Source organism: Octodon degus, unplaced genomic scaffold (genome assembly GCF_000260255.1).
Source record: "Octodon degus isolate 3935 unplaced genomic scaffold, OctDeg1.0 scaffold00096, whole genome shotgun sequence".
Classification (NCBI taxonomy): domain Eukaryota; kingdom Metazoa; phylum Chordata; class Mammalia; order Rodentia; family Octodontidae; genus Octodon; species Octodon degus.
Genome location: NW_004524672.1, coordinates 10,488,916 through 10,515,184, shown reverse-complemented (window position 1 = coordinate 10,515,184; position 26,269 = coordinate 10,488,916). Strand labels below are relative to the sequence as shown.

The window sequence follows — 26,269 nt, the reverse complement described above, 5'->3', positions numbered from 1 at the left end:
TAGAACTGAATATAAGACTAAATTATTATTTTTTTGGTACTGGCTTCTAGAATGTTTAACACGGGGCATGGTTGTATGCACCTGTAATCCTAGCAGCCTGGATGCTGAGGCATAAGGATCACTGTGGGTTGGAGGCCAGCCTAGGGTGCATTGTGATTTTTCACTTACTTTATTTATTTTGCAGTATCAGGGATCAAACACAGGGCCCTGTGCTTGCCAGGCAGGCACTTATACCACCGAGCCATCTCCCCAGCCCTGCATTGTGATTTTAAAGCCAGCCTGAATTTACATGGGGAGACCTGATGGAGACCACTACCAAGCAGCTATAAGCAGGATTTAAAATAAACCAATCAGCTTTCCATGTTTACCTTCAAGTGTCTAAGGCCTAGACCCTTTGTCTGGAGATGCGCAGTGGATTCATAGTAAGTGAACCTCTAAGAATCACTGGTCCTGGCTGAGGCCTACAATGGGCTGTAAAGCTGAGATGCCTCAAAGAACAAGATAAGGCCACAACTGAGGTCCTCTGCCTCCAACCTCAAGTAAATAAAAGGAGAGTGCAGCTGCAGGCTCAATACTCCTACAACAAGTGTTAACCTAAAGATAAGGTTGTTCTCCTGATTGACATAACTTACTACTTGGGAAAAATAAGATCGTTCTTGTGATTGATATAATTTACTACTTGGGAAAATATCTCCGAAAATCCTGATAAATTCTGCCCTATTTTTCTTATAGTAAACTAGCAGTCCTTTTCTTAAGGACTTTTCTTCTGTTTCCCTCTTTGTTTCAAAAACTATATAAATACAAGCTGCCCAGAGAAGTTCTGGCTTAGACCCCAGAGAATCTCAAATACTGTTAGAGGGTTTTGATCCTCCTGGAGCCCTAAAATCATATCACTTTTCTCTTTTATTTAAGCCTCTGCCATCCACTCATTTGGGAGATTGTGGGCCTGAACAATCTGCAGTAACTAAAGGATAACATTAACCCGTCAGGAAAAAAAAAAATTAACCTGTCAGAGACCCTGTCTCAAAAAAAAAAAAAAATTAAGTAAATAAAACGAGGTATGGTAGTACATGCCTGTAATTCCAACATTTGGGAAGCTGAGGTAGGAGCAATATTAGTTTGAGATCAGCCTGGGCAACTTAGTAAGACTCAAAAAGGGTTGGGAATAAAGTTCAAAGGCTTGCATAGTCCTGCCCCTACCCAAAAGTTATGTTATTCTCTATGGAACAGAGGATACATCCAATTATTTATTATATATTAAAAAACTCTTTAAGTAATCTGGATGAATGGTTTAAAAAAGTAAACTTTATTTATTTGGTACTGGAATCAAACACAAGACTTTCTGCTTGCCAGACAGGTGCTTGTGCCCTGAGCTACATTATATTCCCTGACCCACTTATTTTTAAATGGGCGATAATTTTCAAACTTAAAGGTTGGGGATATAGTACAGTGATAGAGAGCTCGCCTATCATGCACAAGGCCCTGTGTTTTATCTCTGGCATTGAAAAACATGGAAGCATTGCTCACAAATATAGTATTAAATAAAAAGCTACAGGCTACTGGTTGTGGCAGCACATGTCTGTAAGCCTGACGGGACTCAGGAGACTGAGGTAGTAGAATTGCTACAAGTTCAAAGACAGCCTGGACTATAGAATGAGTTCAAGACCAGTCTGAACTACACAGGGAGACCCTGTCTCAAAAACCAAAACCAAACAAACAAAGAAAAAAAATTGCCACAGACAGAAGTTTCACCATCACCCCATGTACTGTTCTTGTACTTCTATTTTCCTACTTTATACACTAGTCAAAGTTTTTCTGTACAAAAATCACGATTTATCTTTAAAATGCACAAAATCATCTAGTTTTGTATTCCTTTTTATTTAATGCTACTCAGTCACAAAATTGTACATTTCCATTAATGGGAATTACTTTTACAGGTACACATATTTTTACCTACTATATATGTTAACCTTTATACATTTAAGTAGTATTTTAACATTTTAAATTCTTACCTACAATTGTGGTAATCCTCAAGCTGTGCTTGGTGGCACAGGCCTAGAATCCCAGCACTTGGGAGGCTAACATAGGATTGCTACAAATTTGAGGCCAGCCTGAACTATATAGCAAGACCCTATCTCAACAGAACAAAATAAAATCCCAATAACAACAACTAAACAACTAGGCCAAGTTTATAATATAGAAAACAAACCTAAAGAGTATAAAGATGGGCCGGCCAAACAGCTCAGCAGGCACAGGGGCCAGTGGTTCAATCCCTGAGCCTGTCATGCTGGCCCTACCCCCAGGGTGTGCTGAGACAGCAATTGAGACTGGGCGTGGTGGTACACGCCTGTAATGCCAGCTCTTGGAAGGCTGTAAACACTACAAGTCTAATCTAATAGCGAGACCCTGAAACCCTGTAGACCCTTCCCCCCCACAAAAAAAAGATATTATGCCAAATACTTGTAGGGGTATTAGCAGGTAGTATAGTATAACTTGAGCTAAGTACTTTTACATGCGCTATTTCATAGCAACTGTTAACACATTATTGCTGTCTCATTTTTATAGATGGGCACTAGACTCAAGGCATTTAACCAATTTCCCCAACAATCCATAGCTAGCAAGTGGCAAAACCACACTTGAACTCACACCTAACTCCACAGCCACACTTTTACAAATTACAGTGTACTTTGGTTCATAATGCTATGAGCTGCTAAGCAAAAGCTGTATAGTAAAATTATAGGTAAGAGATGTGAAAAACCATACTAATCTTCATGAAAATTGTTCAAAGGATCAAGAAAGCCAATGATAAATCTCAGCTATGTAGAAAATACCCTTGTAACAATGCCAGAAATACCAGAAATATTAAAATTCATGGGCTGAATTAACTCTGCAACTGCATGGTACACCTGTCCAAAACGTAATTTCTTTTTTTTTTTTAAAGCTAAAAAGATTCATACTAACATACCTGATTATCTGAGTAAGAAAGTTGCCTGTTGGTTTCCTTCTGTGAGGGTCTGCTACCCAGAACAGCTCCAAAACTACCAGAACCCTGGGAAGATTTCATGGCTGGTGACCAAAATAACACAGACAAAAACAAAAAGTAAATCACTGATTTTAAGACATCTGGAAAAAGATAATCAAGTTTTTTGTGATAGAATGTACATCTTTACATCACCTATTAATAAAAATATAGAGCTAAAATATCTCAAGTGAAATTATAAATAAAAAAGATGTAATCGATAAAATTTACAAAACAAAAGGAAAATGCCGAAAGTTCTATAGAATAATAGGTAATTAAAACTACAATATAATCACTATGTATCTAGAGCAGTGATGGCAAACCTTTTAAAACTTTTAGGGCTGGAGATAATAGCTCAGTGGCACAGTACCTGTCCAGCAAGTACAAGGTCCTGAGTTCAATTCCCAGTACCAAAAAATAGAACAAAACTTTCAATCATACAAATGAGTCCACTAAGGCATGCGTGTCATAGGTTGGCCACCTCTGACATTGAAAATGAACACCAACAAAAAAATAAATAAATAAATAAAATTAAAAAAAAAAAAAAGAAAATGAACACCAACACCTGATGCCAAGAAAATATGTCAAAAGATGACAGATACACCTCCAACAACATATATTCCGAAGCATACATTAAAAGTCAATGTATATCAATCACAAAGTAAACGTGTATTGAAACATGACATGGTACCCTACAAATATGTACAATTTTTATGCTTTTATATCAGTTAAAAATAAATGTAGTTGGGCCGGGGATGTAGCTCAGTGGCACAGTGCTTGCCTGGCAAGTACAAGGTCTTGAGTTTGATTACACAAATACACATCCTATGAAACATAAAAATTTAGTTTAAAACTTTAGTTCTATTATGCAGAATAAAGGCACTCTATTTTAAGGAAATTCATGCTATCTTAACATAATTCAAGGTTATGCATAAATATGAATTTGTATATTGTTCAAAAAGTACTTTAACTTAGTTTGCAAATTTCTGACTGATGATCATTTGGGATATTTTAGTTTTTCAAAACTGCAAGTAATGTTTAACATTTTTTCACTTTATCTTTTTGTATTAATGCAATGATCTTTGTAGAACAAATTCCTTATTAGGTTGCATTTTTCCTATCAATTTGTGAAGTAAGTCTTTGTGTATCAATGATAGTAACATAAATTCTTGTAATTATTACTGTGGTATCACTAGCTTTTTTCTCTCCCCCTCCCCCACCATAGACAATGACTAAATTTTTGCAGTCTAAGTAAACTATCTTCTACTGATTCTACGATGGCTTGTTTCTTTTTTTGGTCTTTTTAGAGACAGGGTTTCAGTTCAGGCTGGCCTTGGACTTACTAGGTAACCCAGGCACACAGCATTCCTCCTGCCTCAGCCTTCCAAGTGCTAGGATTATAGGCATGTACCATCACATCCAGCAGGCTTGGTTTGTTTCTAAATGGTGCAGGGATGGCACCCAGGGCCTCTCACATTCTAGGCAAGCACTCTAGCCAAGCTATATATTCCAGCCCTGCTATTTTTTATGTACACTCCAAAAGGTCTTTTCCAGCATTAGAATATGATGGAATCCACTCTCTTTTAAAAAATCACTTTTTACATTCAAATCTTTGAGCTAAAATTATTTTGATAAAAGGAAAAAATAGGGTCCGGGAAGGTGGCTCAGTGGAATAAGCACTTCCCTGGCAAGCACAAGGGCCTAAGTTCAATCCCCAGTTCCGCCAAACAAACAAACAAACAAAAAAAAAAAAAAAAAAAAGAAAGAAAGAAAAGAAAGGAAAAAAGGATCCAATTTCAGTATCTTAAATGGTTAACTAGTTGTTTTATCTATAAAGAACACTATCAAATATTGTCTTTTTCCCACTGATTTGAGTGCTGACCTTAAATGTGAAATACCTTACATTTTTCTTTCTTTCTTTCTTTCTTTCTTTTTTATATTTTTCAAAGTATAGTTACATTCATCATCTTTCTCTAGTTCCTGCGAAGTTATTATCCCTTTGGGGAAGCTAGACAATTAAACATAAAAAATTAAAATGACTTGTCCAAGATCAAACAATGTGTTAGTGTTACAGACAAAGCGAGCTACTCTTGATAATACTAATGACTTGCTGAGTAGCTACCATGTGCCAGTCAGGCCTCACATTCTTTAAAAAGCTTGGAAGTTAAGATGATATAGTCTTCATTTTAGAGATGAGGAAATTAAAATTCAGTTGTTAAGTGACTGGCCCAAAATAACACAGGAAATAACAAGCAGAGGTAGGCTTAAAATTCAAATCTGCTTAAGGGGCCAGGGATACAGCTCAGTAGCACATTGCCTGCCTGACAAGGATATGGTACTGAGTTCAATTCCCAGTACCAAAAATAAACAAATCTGTTTAGGACCAAAGAACATAGTTGTTCACTACAGCACGTTGTTTTAAGCATGGCTTCCCAGTATATTGTGCTATCCTGATCCAATGTACTTAAAGACTTGTTCTTTTTTTTTTTTTTTTTAATAAAAAAAGACATTTTTTTACATCAATCCTTAGGACTGTGATGCAATTAATAGGTATAATGGAATAATACAAATACAGAAACATAGACATAATTTCTAAAATACTGTGAGAATTTTAAGTAGTACTATACTCAATTTGATTCTAAAACTTAATTTAGTAAACTGACACAGTCCAGATTTGGTGGCATAAACACATGAGTAGGTTCTAAGTGGCAAACAACCACAGCAAACCCTTTTTCTTTCATAAGGAGAATATGCTAAATACAGGCATCAACTAAATACAAAAAGCATGCCTGGGTAAAACTTCCAGAGCTATACAAAAGTGGCAAAAGCAGGCATCCTTGTCTTGTTACTGATCTTAAAGGAAAAACTTCTAGTGTCAGCCAGGTGTGGAGGCACACGCCTGCAATACCAGCACTTGGAAGGTTAAGGGAGGAAGATCACTGTGAGTTCAAGACTAGCCTGGGCTAAAGGCCAACCTGAACTGCATAGTGAGATCCTGTCTCAAACACACACACACACACACACACGTTTCTTATTGTTGAGTATCACCTTAGTTGGGTCGGTTTTTCATATGTGATAGTTATTCACACTGAAATTGGTTTCCTGCTTCTCTGAATTTATTGAATGTTTTTATCATAAAGGGTGGTAAATTAGTCAAAAGCTTTTCCTATATGAACTGATATATCAGGCTGCTTTTTTCCTTTATTCTGTTAATAAATGTATTAAAGACTGACTTTCATATTTGAACCATCCTTGCATTCTAGGAATAAATTCTTCTTAGTCATACAACTCTTACTGTGCTACTGAAATCGGCTCTAGTAGTATTTTGTTGAGGATTTTGGCATCATTATGTATTAAGATTACTGGCTTGTAACCTAGTCATAATTTTTAAAAACTGCTCATTTCAGACTTGGGCATGGTAAGTGCTCACCTGTATGAAGTCTGTTTTGATGGACTGCATCTAGAAACAACCTCATTTCTTCTGCATCTTTACTTGGTACTTTGTCAATAGACAAGAAGCTATTATCCTGTAGAGTTAACATTAGGCGGCTCTGCTTTGCTCCACTGGGTCGAAGCACCACATTTTTAATGTTATGACTTAGCTGATAAAAATTTAAAAAAATTATCATCAAAAGGTCTATGAGGTATAATTTAAACTGTATAATGAATACTAAACTTCATGTTTTCCAAATTATTCTCTTAATACATCTAACTCAAAGACTTAACTTTCAGAAGATATAAACACATACTACTAAAATTCATTTTATAGAGTAATACTAATTCTCTTGATCTTATGGAAAGAGAAGTATATATTTAAATATAGTTTTAAAGGATAAGAAAGTGACTCAACATTTTTTAGAGCCTGAATGGTTATAATACTATCTCCAGTATAGAAAAGTTAAATTATGCTAGTCTTTTTTTTCATTAAATTCTTTTTAAATTTTTTTTTATTTTTGGCAGAACCGGGGATTGAACTCAGGCCCTTGCGCTTGCCAGGGAAGCGCTTATTTCACTGAGCCATCTCCCCGCCCCCACATTAAATTCCTAAAGATATTTGACAAATCGTTTAGGCACCTACAATATAAGAGGAATATAAATTGAGCTACAAACCTCAAAAGAATTTCAATCTCTCAAAACTATGTCAAAAATAAAGCTTTCCAAATACCAAGAAAATACTTTTTAACTGTCCTAAGACTCACTTCCCTTCTATCATGAAAATACAAGCACACTAGAATTTTCTTAGCTTACTGCTATCAATGCCCAGAGCTAGTTTATCTGTGGAGTCTCCTAGCTTTTGGAAATGTGCTACAAATACCTTTAATTTTCTCTCAAACGAAATTTATTTTCCAAGGTGAAATGAATTACTCTTAAAAGTTTTTCATTACGTAAATAATTCCTAGCACTCAGATTTATTCTCTAATATTCTCCTTCAGCAGGCATAAAGGTTTCTAAAACTGATTTTGCTGAGGATATATCCTTTAAACAACATGTTATAAAGAATAACATGTCTCATAATCTTAATCAGGGAAAACTGTCAATTTTTAGATAAGAATGAAAAACAATTATACCAATTAGTAATTAAATTTGTAGTGATACGTTTATTTTAGCTTCAATTCATGCCCTTGAGTAGAAATCAATAAAACACAAAAATAGGTAACGTAAAAGCATTATGTCAATCAATTCATCACTGGAAAGAAAATAGTTAAATATAAAAAAGGGGGGCTAGGGAGATAGCTTTTTGGTCTAAGTGCCTTCCTGGCAAGCTGCAAGGACCCTGGTTGGTTCCCCCGTACTGTATGTCATACCATGCGCCCCTCTCCCCCGAAAACTGGGCATGCACAAAACTGGACATGGTGGTGCACACAAGTAATCCCAGCATTGTGGAGGCTGAGACTGGAGGATCACTGAGTCTGAGCTGGGTAGCAAGACCCTATACCACATAAATTAATTTTTAAAAAATTTTTAGGGGAGGTTTTTTAAATTAATTTTAAATGTAAATAGGAAAGTTTATTCATTAACAAATGAGAATTTGGCCAGTTCAACAACTATAAATCCCATCCAGCCTCACAATTTTAGTAATCATGTAAGGACTCCCTACGTTTTTAATTTTAATTTTTATTTATTTATTTTGATACAGGACCTCACTATGCAGTTCAGACTCAGTGATCCTCCTGTCTCAGCCTCCCTGCTTTTTTGTTTCTTTGTTTTTAGTGGAGGCGGGGATCAAACTCAGGACCTTGTGCTTCAGGTGGCTGCTAAGCTATCTCCCCACCCCTCCCTATTCTTTTTGAACTCCTGAGCTCTCTGTTAGAACTCCAGGCCTGTTTACTTTTTAAAGTCCTCATACCTCAAGCAATTCCTCTTTCTTAATATTCTTCACACCTAATATTTTCCTCAGCTCCCTATAACAAAAGGCACAAAAAAGACCCACATCCTCTTATAAAAAGGGAATCTCCCCAAGCTCTTAAGTCTGTACTTTTTTTTCTTGCTTCTTTCATTATTTCCTTAGTTCAGGACTTTGATCTCTCATCTAACCTCCCACCAAACCTCTTGAATATCTTTCCTAATGTCTCATTATCATGCATATCCCCAAGAAATAGGAATTAGAGATACCTGACTCCTTAAGAACTTCAGCACTCACAGCTATCCAGAAACATCAAGCTCTCTAGTCTGTACTTGTGTCACTAACTCCTGTTTACTTTATATACTGTATTATATTTTACTTTATTTTCTTTTTAGACACAGGGTCTCACTATGTTGTTCAGGTTGGCCTTGAACTCACTTTGTAGCCTAGGCTGGTATTGAACTCTTGGCAATCCTCTTGCCTCAACCTTGTAAGTGCTGAGATTACAGGTGGACACCATCATGCCTGGCTTAAAAAAGATTCCCCCCATCCCCAAAACCCAATAAAAATATATACAAACTTCTATATACAAACCATACAATGAGAATTCTTCAAAATTTTAGTTCTAAGAAAATAGTTAAGGGCTGGGATATAGCTCAGTGGTGTAGCACCTGCCTGGCAAACATGAGGTCCTGAGTTTGATTGCCAGTATCCCCTCAAAAAGTTAGGATGATCTTGAATAATAAGCCTTGAATGTTCCATGCTGTGACATCTGGCAGGATTAATTATGAAGTAGAAACTGGCTTTTAGAAGACAATATAAATCTTTTTAAAACTTAATACTAAAAATAAAAACAAAACAAAAAAAACCCCTAATACTGGCCAGATGTGGTGGCACACGTTTATACTCCCAGCTCTTGGGAGAATGAGACAGGAGGATCACTGTATGTTTGGGGTCACCTAGGGTACACAGTGAGTACAAGGCTAGTCTGAACTATGCAGTGAGACCATGTCTCGGAAAGAAAAGCAAGCAAGAAAGATAGAAAAGAAAAGAAAAGAAAGACAGACAACTAACAAGAACCCAAAGTATGTTAGTGCATGCCTGTAATCTTAGCACTGAGGAACCTGACAGGCTGAGTCAGAAAGAATTTCTGAGGCCAATATAGGTGTTGGGTTTTTTGGCAGCACAGCAGAGAAACAGAAATAAAGGGGACGGGGGGAATATTTACTAACTGAAGACCTGGAGATCAAGGGCAGGGAGCTAGGGGATCCCCTGACCTGAGAGAATAGAAGGCTGAAGATTTATGGCCTTTTGCTAGGGGTAGAATTTGAGGGGCAGTTTCAGTGGCACATAAGGAGCTGTCTGGGCATTCCCCACGTGCAGAGCCAAGGTAAAGGAAGCTGTAACCAGCACTGGAGTGGGGAGGGAAGAGGAAGTGGTCATTGGAAGATAAGCTGTTGTTCTGGGGATACAGCCCTGTTGAGCCAGCAGTCGGTACTCAAGCTGGAACCTATCAAAGGGCTACGAAGTGAGTTCAAGACCAGATTAGACTATATAACAATACCCTGTCTCAGAAAAACAAAAAAAAAGCACAAAAACCCAAAACAAAACTTATGTCAAATTCTGATGAATGAATCCTTCACCTATGTTACTCGGAAAAAGAAAAAGTACAGCTTAAATATACTGTATCCAAACTCTTCTAAGTCCCTTCTCACTAATTTCTTTTTAATAGTGACTATTTCCCACCCTTTAGTATTCAGAGCCAACAATTCTGAATAATGTATAAAATATATACAAAAAGTCCTAGTGTCCCTGGAAAGAAGCAAGAAGGGCTACTACAATGCTTACTATGTACAGAACAGCTATTTATTAAAAGATGTATTTAAAAACCATTCCAAATCAAAATTTGGTTAATACCTGAAATGTCCTTGGAATTCCTCCAGTATTGTAGTGAACTACTAGGCTGACTTTATTCTCTTTTTCCACAATTTCAAAGGATCCTTCTTTCCACTTTGTAATCCCAGTCTGCATACTTCGAATTCGGATAGGTCCATGTATCTTCAGAGGAGACATATTTTCTTTAAAAATAAATTGCTTCTAACCAAATTAAAAAATAAAAAATACACCTTCACCTGACAGGTTCTAAAGAAAAAAAAAAAATAAGTTAGAAGTTACTAGTGACTAAAATAGTTTAAAAGATAATGCTTAACGAACCTTCCTGCATTCTTTTCTTAAAGGTCCTAATTAGCCATAAAAGACAGGCAAAAAAAGACAACTAAAGTAGGCACTCACATTCAGTGACTGCATATACCACCTTTAATTCCTTCTGCCCATGTTCCCTTCTTTGCCCTGGGTCCAATACCTATATCACTGACCACTCATAACCATATTGTTGCCAATAATCAGGAATCAGATTCTAGGGCCAGGGAGATAGCCCAGTAGAATAAGCGCTTGCCTGGCAGGCGCAAGGGCCTGAGTTCAATCCCTGGTACTGCAAAAAAAAAAAAAAAAAAAAAAAAGGAATCAGTTTCTATTCTCATTGTAACTGCATTTACAGCAATTATTCCTTTATAAATGATAATGGGTCGTAAATTTCAAATTTAAATAAAAAATTTAGTCATCTGAATCTATTTCTTAGAACGTGGTTTCTTTCCAAACAACAACGTATTTAGTAAGTAATCTAAACAAGATCACATGTGCAGAAAATATTATATGATTAAAAATTTTTAAGAATAATCAAATTAGTTCAACCTCCAGAATCATATCATTACTGAGAAAAAATATTTAATCTTCAGGAAAAATGCACAAAAGAGTCTTCCTAAGAATCACCTATATTTATATTACCATTATTCCTGAAAAGAATTTTACCTTTGACACTTGTGTTTCTGAATGAACTTTCAATACTTAAAATTAACTACCAGAAATGAAAGATATCTTAGACGCTTTAGTTTTACCAAGTCAGTAAGTAAAATCACAGTAATAGTAGAAAAATATTACTATATCCTATATACAGAAATGTATATTCATTTAAAATTGCTAAACCAAATTTTATTTGTATCATTTTCAAACCACTAAAAATATTGCCCCTAAAATGGATTATTGCATAAGTCAACAAATTGAAAATCATTACAAACTGCATCAGCCTAAACAGTTCAACAAGAAATTCTAGAAAAGGCAGTATATAAGGAAAAACAATACTAGATCTAGAAACTACAGGCCAGTTCTGTTGCTTACGAACTTGTAACTAAGTTATATTTTCTCAATTATAAAATAGGAATAGCAATGCTGTAAGGTAATGAAATAACACTTAGCAAGCATTTAACTGACAGCATTATGAAGATTAAAAATTAGTACCTACTTTCTCACTTATATTATACCACTTCCTTCAAAGACCTCAATAAACAAGATTAATAGTTACTACTCAACTGCCTGTAAGAGGCCAGTGAAGTAACTGAAATGACTTAAGCAAGTGTGAACAACCACTATCCAATTCAGTCAATTAAGTGAGTAGAATAATGAACATAGTACTACCACATCTTTTTCAAGAAAATGACTCAGACTTTCATGAAAAACGTCCCATTTTAAATTTTGAGTAATGAATTCAAATATACTTTGAAAAGCTACAAATAAACTGGGCATAGTGAAGCACACCTGTAATCCCAGCACTGGGGAGAGTAAATCAGGAAGGTGTTGCCAATTTGTGGCCAGCCAGGTGAGAGCCTATCTCAAAAACAACCAAAACTACAAGGTTTGCAGTTTACTACATAGGAAATAAGTGAAAATAAAATGAAAAGATGTAAAAACACTTTAATGACTTAAAAAGTATTATGGATTACAGATTAGATTCTCAATTGTTATTCATTCATTCAATCTCATCAAAATTTTCTGAGTACACAGTGACCAGATTAATATAATTTGCTAGATATATGAATTCATCAATTAATGTTGAGGCAATTAATACTATAGCCCTGTTTATTTTCATATTGTACAAACCAGTAACTATAAAAATTTGAACAAAAATATGTATTTGTTTTTTTTTTCTGAAATTTTTGTTGCAATTAAGTACTTATGACTTCAGTGGGTATACCTATAACATACTGACTTTTAGCACTACAAAGAGTACACATGGTTCCCCTCCTATCCCAGTTTTCTATACCAAAAATAAGAACTGTCTTTGACTTCTCTGTTGATGATTGTTGGTACTGGATTGAAGTTGGTAGGTAAAAGGAGAGTTCTGTCAATTTTATCTTCACACACTTTTTACAGAACTTTTATACCCTCAAACCCCCAATCATCCCAACTACTTATAATTTCCCCAAACCCAAATATCCTTATGCAACTATGCACACACTATGGTCAGCACTAGAGGATTTTCATGTACTTAACTACTACTAACCTTTCTTAATTTTTTCTCGACTCTTAAAATTAGAGCTCAAATTAAATGCTGCCCTCTCTCCAAAGCCTTTCCTCACTACCTTTTATTTGTTCTCCCCCCCCCCATAGCCATGCTGAGACTGTTTAAATCCTCCTTTTTCTGTGGTACTCTGAGCTTATCTTCCAGTATTTATCACACTTTTATTATAATCGTTATTTGTGACTCTATCTAGAACTTGTTATTTGAAGACAAAGGAATATGTGCTTTAATCTTTCCAACCCTGTGGAGACTGCATCTGATACACAAGAAATACAAGAATGAACAAATTAGCACTACCAACTTTATTCAATTTGCTGTTAAAGTATACAATAGCAGATACTAAAATCATAAATACCTTTGGCAAACTCTTCATAAATGTACTGCTAGGGCTGGGGAGATAGCTCAGTGGTATAAGTATCTGCCTGGCAAGCGCAAGGTCCCAAGTTTGATCCCAGGTACCGCAAAAAAAAAAAAAAAAGAGTACTGCCCAACCAGGGGTGGGTGGTATAGCATGCCTGTAATCCCAGCACTCATGAAGTTGAGGCAGAAGGGTCCCAGTGAGTAGGAGGCCAGCCTGAACTATGTAATGAGATATTGCCTTAAAAGAACAAAAAAATAAGAATCCTGCTATGCAAAATTATTACATCTTTTGAAGACTATATACCTGAACTTCACAAAATTCAAAGCTGTCCTCATTGTTTTGAGGAATTGAAGAAAAATCACCTATGAGGAATAAGTAATTACAGTTACAGATAACCTTCTTTTCTTGAGACAGAGTCTGGCTATGTAGTTCAAGCAGGCCTGGAACATGTGATACTTTAACTGATCAACTTGTCCAAACTAAGATTCATGATAACTGTTCAAAGAGCAACTCTACATTAAGAGTCATTATATACTGCCACATTCCTTGATTTTTCCTTACATGTCATTATTGGTCTGGGTACCAACATAAATGGAAATATAACACCATATTAGTTTAACATCTGTCCTTTTAAATAAAGGGCAGACCCAGGCAATGAATGCGGCATATGTCTGTAATCCCAGCACTCAGGAGGCTGGGGTAGGACTGCCATGAGTGCAAGGCCAGCCTGGCTACATGGTGAGTTCAAGGACAGTCTGAATTACATTTTGAGGCCCAATCTCTAAATATAGAGATTTCAAACATTTTACTTTGGTTACTTTTCTAATGCTCTAAGCCTCTCAAACATTTTTATGTACAATTCTGATTAACTGTACAAAATTTTACTTTGGATATTCAACATTTTCTGAACCATTCATTACTTTCAGCCACCTTTCTTCTAAGGAAAAAAGAAACACTAAATGATGTGGGACATATAATTGATACAACCAATACAATAAAACATTTTACTAATGTCCCAGTTTAGTCCAGGACCTGCTTTTATACTAAATGAATTAACTACTTTAGTACATTGTTCATGCTATCACAACTTGCCCTATTTGGTTAGCGAGAAAAGAAACTAAGTTTCTTTTACATTACAAAACACGATCTGATGACAGTTAAATTTTCTATGAACTTAAGACAAAGACAAAAGTTTCCTTAAACTGAATAATGCTAATTCCCTTAGTCAAGCAATATTAGGAAGAAAAAAGATAATTATAAAAAGAATTATTTTCTACAGTTCAAAGAGATTCGCCTTTACTGAAAAACATCTTCACAATTAAAATTATTGCTCAATTTTGAGAATTCTATGAAACTTGATCCATAAAAGTGCAAACACATTTCTACATCATATTTATATAAATGCTCATATTTAAGGTACTGCTTTGAAAATATCCTTATCCAGAAAGCATACTATGCTTTAAAAAAAAAAAAAAAAAGCCAAAATATAGAACTATTACTACAAAATAAACACAAAAACTCTTTTAAGTCTTGCCAAATAGCATACTCTTGGAAACACATATCCAAAATAAAAATACGACTTACTTTTCAGTGACTTTTACTGAAAAACCCTATGTAATAACAATTCACCTTTATTCTGATCCTTGTGCCAAAGGCAAGGCACTCTTCTTGGGAAACTACTCATATTCTGCAGCTAGGCCAGTTCTCCAGGAGCCATCAACTCAGCTAAAGAAAATATAAGTGTGCCTTTTTAAAAGAATTCAATACACAATATTAAAAACTGTTTTAAAAAGGAAAACAATCATTTACACAACAAAGATTAACCCCTCACATATTTAAAAGTACAAATCAATTACTCAAATACTTAACATGATCTGCTATGCATACACAACATACACATGATCAACCCAACTTTAGGAATGTATGTGCTGTGGAAATGAGGGACTGAGGGAGGAACCTGTACCTTGATCAACTGTCCTTATTATTTGCTTTTTCCTGCTACATTTGGAAACATAGAAGTCAGTGAAAAAGTATGTCCTTTGTTGACTTCATAAACATTGTTACACACTGAGATCCAAGTCTTAAAATACCGCTTGCATAATGTGTTGATACAAATTTCCAAAGGTAAATAAAAGTCATCACTTTTTTATCTTTTAAAGCTTTAAACAGAAAATGTTCTCAAGTTAAGCCTCAAACCTGAATTTTCTGTAAAGTTCTATCCCGACATTCCTTACTACCTACTTGAATGGTACATCAATTTTAAACTCATCTTTTCATGTAGTACAAAATCCACCTATCAAGTTACTTCAGCGGGAAGGCACTGTGGTAAGGATATAAATGTGAAGATACAGTTGATGACCTCATGAAGAGGTTCCTCGGCTTCCTTATTTTTATTCTATCAGCACTTAGGCAAGACATCTTAGCATTAGTCTTACTTCATTCTCATCTATCCAAAACCTAATTTTTCTAGTTACTAGTCTAACGCAGAAAATCATTTTGCCATCATCCTACCCAATGTATTATGCACCATTTACTAAGCACAGTGGTAAGTACACACACATACATTACTAAATTTTCACAGTAACCCTTAAAGGGACAATTTTACAGATGTGGAAACTGACTTAGATTAATTCATGCATACAGTCAATAGAGAAAGTTACATCTAAAGACCAGAAACCACATTTTTAACCACTGCCACAGTTCATCCAGTCCCCATTTTCTCAGGATTTCTCCAACAAATGATTCTTTACAACATCCTTTGTGAAAAATTTCTTTCTTTTGTTTCTTTTTTTTTAAATATTTTTTTAAATTTTTATTTATGTGTGTGTGTGTGTGTGTGTGAGAGAGAGAGAGAGAGAGAGAGAGAGAGAGAGAGTGTGTGGTGTGTGTGTGTGGCTAGCTCAGCCCACCAGGGGGCGGGGCTGGCTGGCATGTGGTGCTGGGGGATTGAACCGAGGTCCCAGATGCTTTGCTAAGCTTGTTCTAAGTAGGTGCTTTAGACCACTGAGCCATCTCCAGCCCCTCTTTCTTTTGTTTCTTAGAAACTAGAATATCTGATTGTTGTCTCCTTTCTTTCTACAAATGAAAGGAAAGTAGTGGGCATGGCATACACTAACTTGTATACTTTGACAAAATAAGACTTAGTAAATTTACAACTGATAGTATTAATCCCCCCAAATATTTCTAATGCTAGCTTGCCTCTACTTAGAAAATAAATCTTCAAAATCAATCAATCAATTATCCATCTATCTTGTTAGACATCTGTCCAACTTACGGGGAGGTTAGTGCTAGAGATTGAACCCAAGGTCTCTGCACTTTTGCACTAATTCTGTGGCCTTTTTTACTTTATATTTTAAAACAAGGTTTCACTAATTTGCTAGGTTTCCCAGGTTGGGCTTGGATTTGCAATCCTCCTGCCTCAGCTCCTTCCCAAAGTGCTGAGATAATACATGTATGCCACTAGATCTGGTTCTGTTTCTGTCTTTTATTCCTCATTTTTCAACATGAATTCTACATGCATTAAAAAAAAATTAACTTTTAAGTATTCACCTCATCATTCACAATAGCTGACTGAAGTTGGGATTGCTGTTTTCTCTCTTATTGGTCTCATAATAACCTGTTAAAGATATAAACCATAACTCTAATGTTCAAGGATTTTCTTTCCCAATAAACATTAAACAAATATACAAGATAGATATAACTGAAAGTAAACAGAGGTACTGATCTTGATAAAGTTCATCTTCAACTAAAAGATTTTTTTTTTTTTTTTTTTTGGTGGAACTGGGGATTGAACTCAGGCCCTTGCACTTGCCAGGCAAGCGCTTATTCTATTGAGCTCTCTCTCCTACCCCAACTCAAAGAATTTAAATCTGAACAATTTTATAATACAAAAATGGGTAAAAACATCCAAAGCTGGAAAAACATTTATTTTCTTTTGATGTATCCTTTAATTTATCTGCTGAATGAAAAGTGTCATGCTATGATATGAGTATTAGTAAGCTGGTGCTTCCAAAGACATGATGGTTCTTCAGCAAGTTCCAGTTTATTCAATCATTTAACAAATGCTTTAGGAATAAAAATGAACTAATCACTATCCTATATCCTGGGAGGCAGCCTTCAATTAAATCATTGAGGGAATACATAATTACAAGTTCTAAAAAATGAGATAAAGTAAAATACAGGGCATGAGACTTATGATTAAGGCCCAGAGACTGAAGGTAAGAGCAAGTCAAGAGAAGGCTTTTCTAAGAAAGTACCACTTAAATTGAAAATTGAAGAACAAGTTGAAACCAGGTGTGGTGGCACACACCCATAATCCTAGTACTCAAGAGGCTGAGGCAGGAGGATCACAGGTTTGAGCCCAGCTTGGGTAACTCAGTGGGATCCTATCTTGGAAATAATAAAAAGGATTGAGAGACTGGGCACGGTGGTGCACGCCTGTAATCCCAGTGCTTGGGAGGCTGAAAACAGGAGGATCACTACAAATCCAATCTGTTTAGTGAGACCCTATAGATCCTGTACTAAATACCAAAAAAAAAAAAAAAAAAAAAAAAAAAGTGAGAATTCATTTAGCTCCATGTGAATGAAGGCTTTGGGTTCAATTCTCATTACAACAACAAAATGAGAGGATTGGAAAGTAGTTGATAGAAGTCCAGGTAAGCAGAACAGCATATACAAAGGCTTTAAAAAAGAAAATACTGGGCTGGAGAGATGGCTCAGTGGTCTAAAGCACCTACTTAGAACAAGCTTAGCAAAAGCATCAGGGACCGCGGTTCAATCCCCCAGCACCACATGCCAGCCAGCCCTGCCCCCTGGTGGGCTGAGCTGGCCACACACACACTCTCACTCACTCTCACTCTCTCTCTCTCTCTCTCTCTCTCTCTCAAATAAATAAATAAATAAAAATTAAAAAAAAAAAAAAGAAAATACTTTTTGTATGACTAAGAATATTTAAAAGCACTGAGGCTGGAAGAAAAAAAGACAGGGCTGGGTATTGTGGCCCATGCCTATAATCCCAGCACATGGGAGGCTGAGACAGGAGGATCAGTATGTAGCCTGGACTACACAATGAAACACTGTCTCAATGCTCCCCCCCCCCAAAAAAAAAATAAAAATAAAAAGATGATACAAGAAGCTAGTAAACCAGGCAAGAGCCAGGTTATATACAGTCTTGTGAACCACAATAAAGATTTTTAATTTTATCTTAAATACAATAAAACAGTAATGGACAATTCACTGAGTTTGAAGCAAAGAAATCACATGTTATATTGCCGAATAGAGAAGAAACAATAGTTTGGGTTTGGACAGGAGAATGGAAAGGATCCAAAGTAAGGCAGATAAACCAGGCATGGTGGTGCATGTCTGCAATCCCAGCACTTAGTAGGCTGAGGCAGGATGAAGTTCAACACCTGCCAGAGCTACGTAGTGAGTTCAAGGCCAGCCTGAAATACATAGCAAAACCCTGTCTAAAAAGAGGGGGCGGTAAGGCAACAAAGCAACTAGAGGGAGAATTTACTGAAGGCATTCTCCTCACCTTTACAATAACGCCTACTTGCCAATTTATGTGTGTAAGGTTCTTTTTTTTGAGACAAGGTCTGACTGTATAATTTAGGCTGGTCTTGAATGCACTATGTAGTCCAGAGTGGCCTCAAACTCACAGCAATCCTCCTGCCTCAGCCTCTCAAGTGCTGGGACTGGGACAGGCATATGCCACCACGCCCCGCTGTGCCATGTGCTTATAATAATTTCATTTAATCAAATGAGAATTCTTTTTTCCTCACTGTATACATGTGAATACTGTGGGCCACAGATTTGAGTCCAGGTAAAGAAAGACTGGAGGCCGGGTAGATACCTCAGTAGAGTAAGCACTTCCCTGGCAAGCATAAGGGCCTGAGTTCAATCCCCAGTTCCGCCAAAAAGAAAAAATGAGACTGATTTGCACTACAAAATTTTGTACATCAGTTTTCCAAAATCAGAGGAAAACTGATGATGTACAAAAGTAGACCCAGGAAACGTGTTGGAATTACAATAGTTACGGTGTAAATTGAAGAAGGTATATATTCATGAGATAAAGAGGTCAATAATGCCTTGCTCCAGTTTCTTTTTTCTTTATTTTTTTTGGCCAGCTCAGCCCACTGAGGGTGGGGCTGGTGTGGCATGTGGTGCCGGGGATCAAACTGCAGTCCCCTGTGCCTGCCTAAACTTGCCTAAGCAGGTACTTTAGACCGTTGAGCTATCTTGCCAGCCCTTGCTCCAGTTTCTATTCTGTGTAACTGAATAAATGGACATGCTACTTAATGAAACAGGTCAGGAAGATAAAGAACTGAGTATGGGGCCTGGGGAGGTAGCTCACTGGTCTAAGCGCCTGCTTGGCAAGTGCAAGGACCCAGGTTTGGGCCCCAGAACCCTAGGTGGGCAGGCTGTGCAGGCCACCAAAACTGGGCGTTGTGGCACACACCTGTAATCACAGCGCTGGGAAGGCTGAGACCGGCAGATCACTGTGAGCCTGAGCTGCGTAGTGAGACCCTGTACCAAATAAATGATTAAAAAAAAAAATTTTTTTTTTCTAAAAAAAGAATTAAGAGTTTGGGACTAGAGGTGCAGCTCAGTAGTAGAAGACCTGTCTAGCATGTGCCAGGCCTTGAGTTCAACTCTCCCCATGACAAAAACAATTCCTGTATAAAAATAAAAATTAAAACTTCAGTTTTACACAAATTTGAAATCATGGCAGCGCACATCTGTAATCCCAGAGCTGGAGAGCAGGGGCCTGACACAAGATCTCTGAGAGTTTGAGGCTGTCTGGGATACATGGTGACCCTGTCTCAAACAAAAAAAAAACCAACCTAAGAAATCAAGTTTATCTGTCAAGTAGACAACTGACTATTTGAATACGGAGTTAAAAACAAACCAACAACAACAACAAAAAAAGGAACTAGACTAGAAATAAAAATTCTTGGTATCAATGCATAATTGAAATGTAAAGCTTATGGAGAAATGGAAGAACAAAAGAGGACTCACAATTGAACCCAAACGTTCATCTTACTTTATCAAATTATCTCTCACCTAGACAATTGATTAGACTTATGGCACTAGGTTTTGCAGCTCTCCTTCAATTTTATCTTTCAGCAGAACGCAACATTACACAAAGCTCCTTTTATCTCTCACAAGATTCCTCCCTTATGGCCAATAATTAAGTTTCAAGAATCTCTCAATGCTCCTTCCAGTCTCCTTTACTCTGAGTAATTTCATCCATAATCATGGCTCCAATGACTATCAACACATAAGATAACATGCACATATAATACATAAAGTACAGTACATATTCAGTCCAGAACTCGCCTGTAATCGCAAACCCAGAACATACAACTGCCTATTTTGACATTCTCTCTTAGGTAGCTACTGTAGTTGAGAGCTTCAGGCACTGCCGTCCCTCAAAAGACATGAACACAGCTGAAATTTTGAGAGGAACACTACAAAACCACTACAAGACAACTCTCCAAAATACAGGATTTTATCATCCATTATTGCTCTTCATGAATCATGATTTAAAAAGAGATTAACCTGACAACCTGGTATGATGGCTAGAAAACGAAGATGAAGATGGTCAAGACGGCGAATAAATATCACGACGTGCGGCAACTGTATTCACCTGAAAAGCCAGCAGGCCTTGTTAGGGCACCAGCAGTGGACAACGACAGTCCCAGAAAAAAGGGGACTGGTTTGGGTGGCAGACGTAGCTAGTGACAGTACAGACCAAGTCAAATGAGAGGGAAAGTCGAGAAAGGGGGCCCAAAAAGAGTACCAGTGAGGCCTGGGGAGCGCCGAGGGGTTGAGGGCGGGCTGAGCAGCAGCGGGGAAAACTCCAGAAGAGTGAACGCCGAGTGGGCGGACCGCAGGGGGAGGGGTGCTAGGGAAAACGGCTCAATTGAGAAGCCACCTTGGCCGCCTTACCTGTGCCTGTGGGTCCGGAGCCCCCAGACAAGCCTTCCGGAAGCAATGGAGTACGCACGGAGCGGGGGGAGCCGGAGGTAAAGAAATGAAGGGACAACGAGCAAGAAGCGGCGAACCTGCTCGCTCCCCAAAAACAGGGAAAGCGGCTGATGGCGGGAACTGTGACCACACGCAAACACGCACGCACGCACGCACAGCGACCGGACTCAGCGCATGCGCGTAAATGTCAAACTCCGCCCCTTACGTTCTCACCCCGCCCCGGCACCCAGCTACGCCCAACCCGGTAAACCCCGCCCTTGCTGAGATGTAGTACGCATGCGCACTCCCCACTTTACCAAATTTCGCCTTCCCACCATTCCCGCCCACCTAGCCCAGGTGGACATGCGCAATTCTGGTCCTCTCGATCCTGTTGGGCGTTTGCCCCCCCCCTTACCCGGCCTTTGGAGGAGGGCCGGAGTTCCCATTCTGCCCAATGCGGGGTGTATGCGGGACTAACACGCCGTGGTTGTCACTTTGGTTCTGAATCTTAGGTGATCAAAGGATATTACACGACTTTAGGCCCAGAGCCAGGAGGCGGGAAGTTGTGTGGGCGGGACCAGGGGTGAAAGGTCAGAGTGCGGGGGGCGGAGCCAACCTGAGGCGGATGGCGGCTCTTCACCTTCCTCGGCTTAGGCGCTGAAGCTGAGACGCAAGTCGGACGTCTTAGGCAGAGGAAGGAGAGCGGCGGCCGTTCTCAACATGCACAGCCTGGCGACGGCAGCAGTAAGTGGCTGGGCCCGCATCCCTGCCTCAGCCCCGCCTTCCGCCCTTCTACCTCCCTGTGCCGGGCCTGGAGCCCGCGAGGCCCTGGCACCCTCCACGCCACGCCTTGTCTGTGGTGCAGCCAGCCCCTGCTTTCCTCGCCAGACGCCTCTCGCGGCCTCCCGCTGAGCGCCTCGCGTTCTTTTCTGACGCCGGGCCTGCTCGCGCGCCCCGAGCGCATCGCGCGCGGCCCAGCCAGGCCATTCATTGATTCATTGCGCTGACCGGCAGTTTCAAGGCGCCAGTTGTGTGCTGGGCACCAGCAGAGATGAGGGGAATTCCGTGGTCTAACGCCGCCGTTGCCCTCGGAACTCATCGCCTAGGCGCGTCGTGGAGTGAAGGAAATGGCTTCTGGCTCCAGCCGCTTGCCTTGCCTACTATATACTATAGTCAGAGGCCCAGATTCATCTGGTTCTAGAACTTTTCTCTCTCAACTTTTTTACCAGTGTGATATTTTAACAAAATGAATTTTGTAATTCACTTATGTGGAATACTCCTAAAGCTTCTCTTTGCATTTATTTATTTTTCTTTTTGAGATAGGGTCTCAGGCAGCTCAGCCTGGCCTTGAGTTCACTTTGGCACCCTTAGGCTGGTGTCGAACCCGTGGCTATCCCTCGCTTCAGCCTCCCAAGTGCTGGAGTTACAGGCGTGGTCTGAAACACCTGGCTCGCGTTGCATTTAGATTTCCGTGGCCTGTAAGGCCCTCAATGATGCGGTCCTTACCCATATTATATATTACCTAGTTTTATGTTGTTTCTCAAGTTCCAGCCAAGCTGTCCACATTTCAGACCCTGATACATGCGCTTTCTGGCCCCTATACCTGAAATGTCCTTACCTCGTTATCCTTACAATCACACAACTTGTAATAATCGGTTTCTGTTTCCTTAGGTCTCCACCTAAATCTGGCAGAATGGCCTTCGCTGGCCCAGACAGTGAGCCTTGTAACCCCTAACTTGTCCTTCACGGAGCACTTGTTTCTCTTTTACAGCACTGATCTCAATGTGTTACTAGACTTTTTTTTTTTTTTTTACCTAGGAGTTGTCTGTGTACCTCCTGAGGGCAAGGATAGGGACTGTGTGAATCCTGTAGACATGATTTTTTCCTAGTGCTAGGAAAATTCCTGGTATAAAGTAAGGACACAGGTACTTTGCTAAAGGAAAGACTACATGAGGGAAAGGAACACTGAAAAGAATATAACCATAATAGGGGAAAGAGGCCATTTGATTTGATCACACTCCTCTGAAAGCCAATTCCATTTTATATAGTTTCACTAAGGGGATATTATTTAGCAATAATTTACTGAAATTGTATTTTTAGGCAAAATACCATAATTACTAAATAGTGCATGGAAACTGGGCATGGTGGCTCACACCTATCATCAATCCCAGCACTGGAGGCTGAAGTAGGATTGCCTCAAGTTCAAGGCCAGCCTGGGCTACATAGTGAGTTCAGGGCCAGCCTGAATTACATAGCAAGACCCTGACTCAGAAATTTAAAAAATAAAGTACCAAAGATTGCCTAAATTATCTTCTTAACTTTAAATATAAAAAGTGAAAAATTCAACTGTGACTTGAGCTTCTTGAAATCTGTTCTGTTGGGCCGGAGATAAAGCTCAGCGATCTAAGCACCTGCCTGGCAAGTGCTAGGAACCTAGTTTAATACCCTGTAGCCCATGCTGAGCTGGCCACTGATACCGCTTGGCACAGGCCTGTAATCCCAGCACTGGGGAGGCTAAAACAGGAGGATCACTATGAGTCTGAGCTACATAGCAAAACCCTGTACCAAATACATAAAATTTAAAGAAAATAAAGAAATTTGATTTGTCATCTTGTTTCCAGAACCAGTAGTATCTCTGCCACCTGTTTCTAGTTTTTTTTAACTATTCAAAGTGGAGATGTATTTTATAAGGCTCAATTAGTGTTTCTATTCTGTCTTCTGAATTATACCTGTAATTTGAGAATCAAATTTGCTGCAGGTATGAAGAGGCAGCTTAAAGTGGAAATTCTTTGGTTAGCTTGTCCATCTTTCATAATCTGATCATCATCTTTCCAGGGTTTGTACTTGTGACACCAAACCAAGCCACTTTTCCCTGTACCTCCCAAGGCTCTGTATCTGTTCTTTTTTAAAAAAAAAAACCATTAAAACTATAACAAATTTATAAAAAGCTGGTTGTGGTTGTGCTTCAAGCCTGTAGTCCCAACACTCAAAAAGCTGAAGCAGGAGGTTATCACATTGAGAGCAGCCCAGACTATATTACTAAAAACCTTGTCTCAAAAAATGAAACAGCCATGAAAAAATTAGTACATAACGTATAGTCAATGCATGGTCCTTCAATTAAGTTTAAAATGCCTTGCATTAATTTAAAATGGGAACTTTCAGGTGCACTTTGATTTGTTCTGATTGAACCACAATAGCAGCTTTGACAAGTTCCTTTGTACTACTCATTACGTGTAATACTTCATTAGTGATGAAACAAATAGAAAAAATTAAGACACTTTATTTTCAATCCTTCATGTCTCTTCTTAGGCCAAACTGCCTATATCGTTCTGATACAGGTAAGGTGGCAGTGTAATGATGTTTCATTCACTAGAAATTGAGCAGAGTTAATACATGTAGTAGTGCACACAGTAACCTAAAACACTTGAAAAGAGAGTTACTTTGCTCAGTGAGGAAAACTTGTATGTCTGCATTTTATCTTTTTTGAAATAGGTGTCATTCCTTCAGCTAGAAGGTAGAAAGTACTATCAAAGGTGAATGTGATCACACAGTGCAGGTTGTAATTTACTAGAATAACACATGTACTGAGATAGTTGGACAAATATCTTAAATTTTGACTGGAATAGTATCTTAGTATGCCAGAAATGTATAATGTACTAGGCTCTTGTTATGGAATATATCCTAACATCTTAGCTATTGCCACTAAGGGACATAATTATCTTCTAAGTAGGAACAAAAATATCAACAGGATTATTTAAAAAAATTAATGAGAATAACAAAGTTCTTGCTTGTTAACTAAGTTCACTTATTGGTAAATGACTAATTCCTGTCTCAGTAAAGTAACAAATTACTTCATTATAGACCTGGTTGGTTGCTTCAGATTAGTAGAAACACAAACCTGCATGTGCCATAGACCTCCTTTATTGGAGTTTTTCTAGTGAAACAGTCAAATGTGAATCTTTAGGAGCAACACTACATTATGCATTTTAAAAAATTACTCATGATTTCCTCTAGCAGTTCTAGCATTCCCAACTCTTGTCTTTATCTAATGAGCACATCATTTAAAAATTTTTTTCTACCTTTGTTGAAGCTGTGATAGGCTCCCACATGTCCTCATTGGCAAGTAGAACTCTGCACTCATATGCAGAATTTAACTAATTCACTGTCTCTTTCCCAGTCTTCTTTTGATGCTTTAAGCAAATTTCTAGCTTCTGGGCTTGTTCACTTACATTTTTAAAAGTTATCTTGAAGTGACATGGTTGCACATGCTTGTAATCTCAGAACCCTGGGAGGCTGAAGCAGGAGGATTTGTGATGAGGTGTTAGGCATCAAACTTAAGGGTACTGTACCACTGAGTTATATCCCTAACCAATCTATTTATCTTTCCTTTTTTGTTGAGGCAGGGTTGGCACAAATGTGAAATCCTGCCTCTAAGAGTAGCTGGGATTACAGGTGTATACCATTATGCCACTTTAGGCTCTATAATTTTATAATTTTTTTTAATGTATTAAGTACAGGGTCTCACTACACAGATTGGATTTGTAGTGATCCTCCAGTCTTCAGCCTCCCAAGTACTGGGATTACAGGTATGCGCCATCACATCAAGTTCCAGTCACCGTTTCAGTGTGCCCCAGGGGTGGGGCCTGCACAAAGGCATGCCAGGGATCAAAGGCATGCCAGGGATTAAACCTGGTCCCTGCATCTGCCTAAACAGGCACTTTAAATTTGCTGAGTTATCTGGCCGGCCCAATTTTATGAATTTTTGAAGATACTTAATCTGAATATTTTGAGTACTGTTGAAAAGTATGTAATTTTTGTTTTTGAGGTACTGAGGATCAAACCCAGGGCCCTTGCACATGTTAGGCAGATACTCTATCATGGAGCTACCTCACTAGCTCTAGAAAATGTTTTTTCTTAGAATATCAGCATTGTATTCATACTCAAAGACATAAGTTACAGCATCTAATTTTATTGACTGTCATTTATTGGTAAGAAAAAGCCATTTTGGGCCCATTTAGTTATATTGATAATTTGGCCTTTTTTTTTTTTTTTTTTTTTTTTTTTATGCAGGGTCTCACTGCACAGCTCAACTCATCGTTAATACAGATGTGCACCACCGTGCGTGGACTCTTAATTAGGCTTTTTAATTGTATTTATTTTTGT

At 38.2% G+C, this 26,269-nt stretch overlaps 2 protein-coding genes across 3 annotated transcripts in view; one reads left to right on the top strand and one right to left on the bottom strand.

The window, feature by feature from the left end:
- Usp37 (ubiquitin specific peptidase 37) overlaps positions 1–21,249 on the bottom strand; it is a 56,285-nt gene extending 35,036 nt beyond the window's left edge. The window contains exons 1-5 of the mRNA XM_023723028.1: positions 21,089–21,249; positions 14,723–14,863; positions 10,281–10,505; positions 6,450–6,621; positions 2,966–3,066 (exon numbers count right to left, since the gene is read on the bottom strand). Of these exons, the coding sequence (XP_023578796.1) occupies positions 2,966–3,066; positions 6,450–6,621; positions 10,281–10,436 (429 nt within the window). The 5' untranslated portion in view covers positions 10,437–10,505; positions 14,723–14,863; positions 21,089–21,249. The remainder of the gene's footprint in view (positions 1–2,965; positions 3,067–6,449; positions 6,622–10,280; positions 10,506–14,722; positions 14,864–21,088) is intronic.
- A 461-nt stretch (positions 21,250–21,710) lies between these two features.
- Cnot9 (CCR4-NOT transcription complex subunit 9) overlaps positions 21,711–26,269 on the top strand; it is a 32,779-nt gene continuing 28,220 nt past the window's right edge. For both annotated transcript variants that reach the window (XM_004638217.2, XM_023723107.1), the window contains exon 1: positions 21,711–21,850. In XM_004638217.2, the coding sequence (XP_004638274.1) occupies positions 21,827–21,850 (24 nt within the window). In that variant the 5' untranslated portion in view covers positions 21,711–21,826. The remainder of the gene's footprint in view (positions 21,851–26,269) is intronic.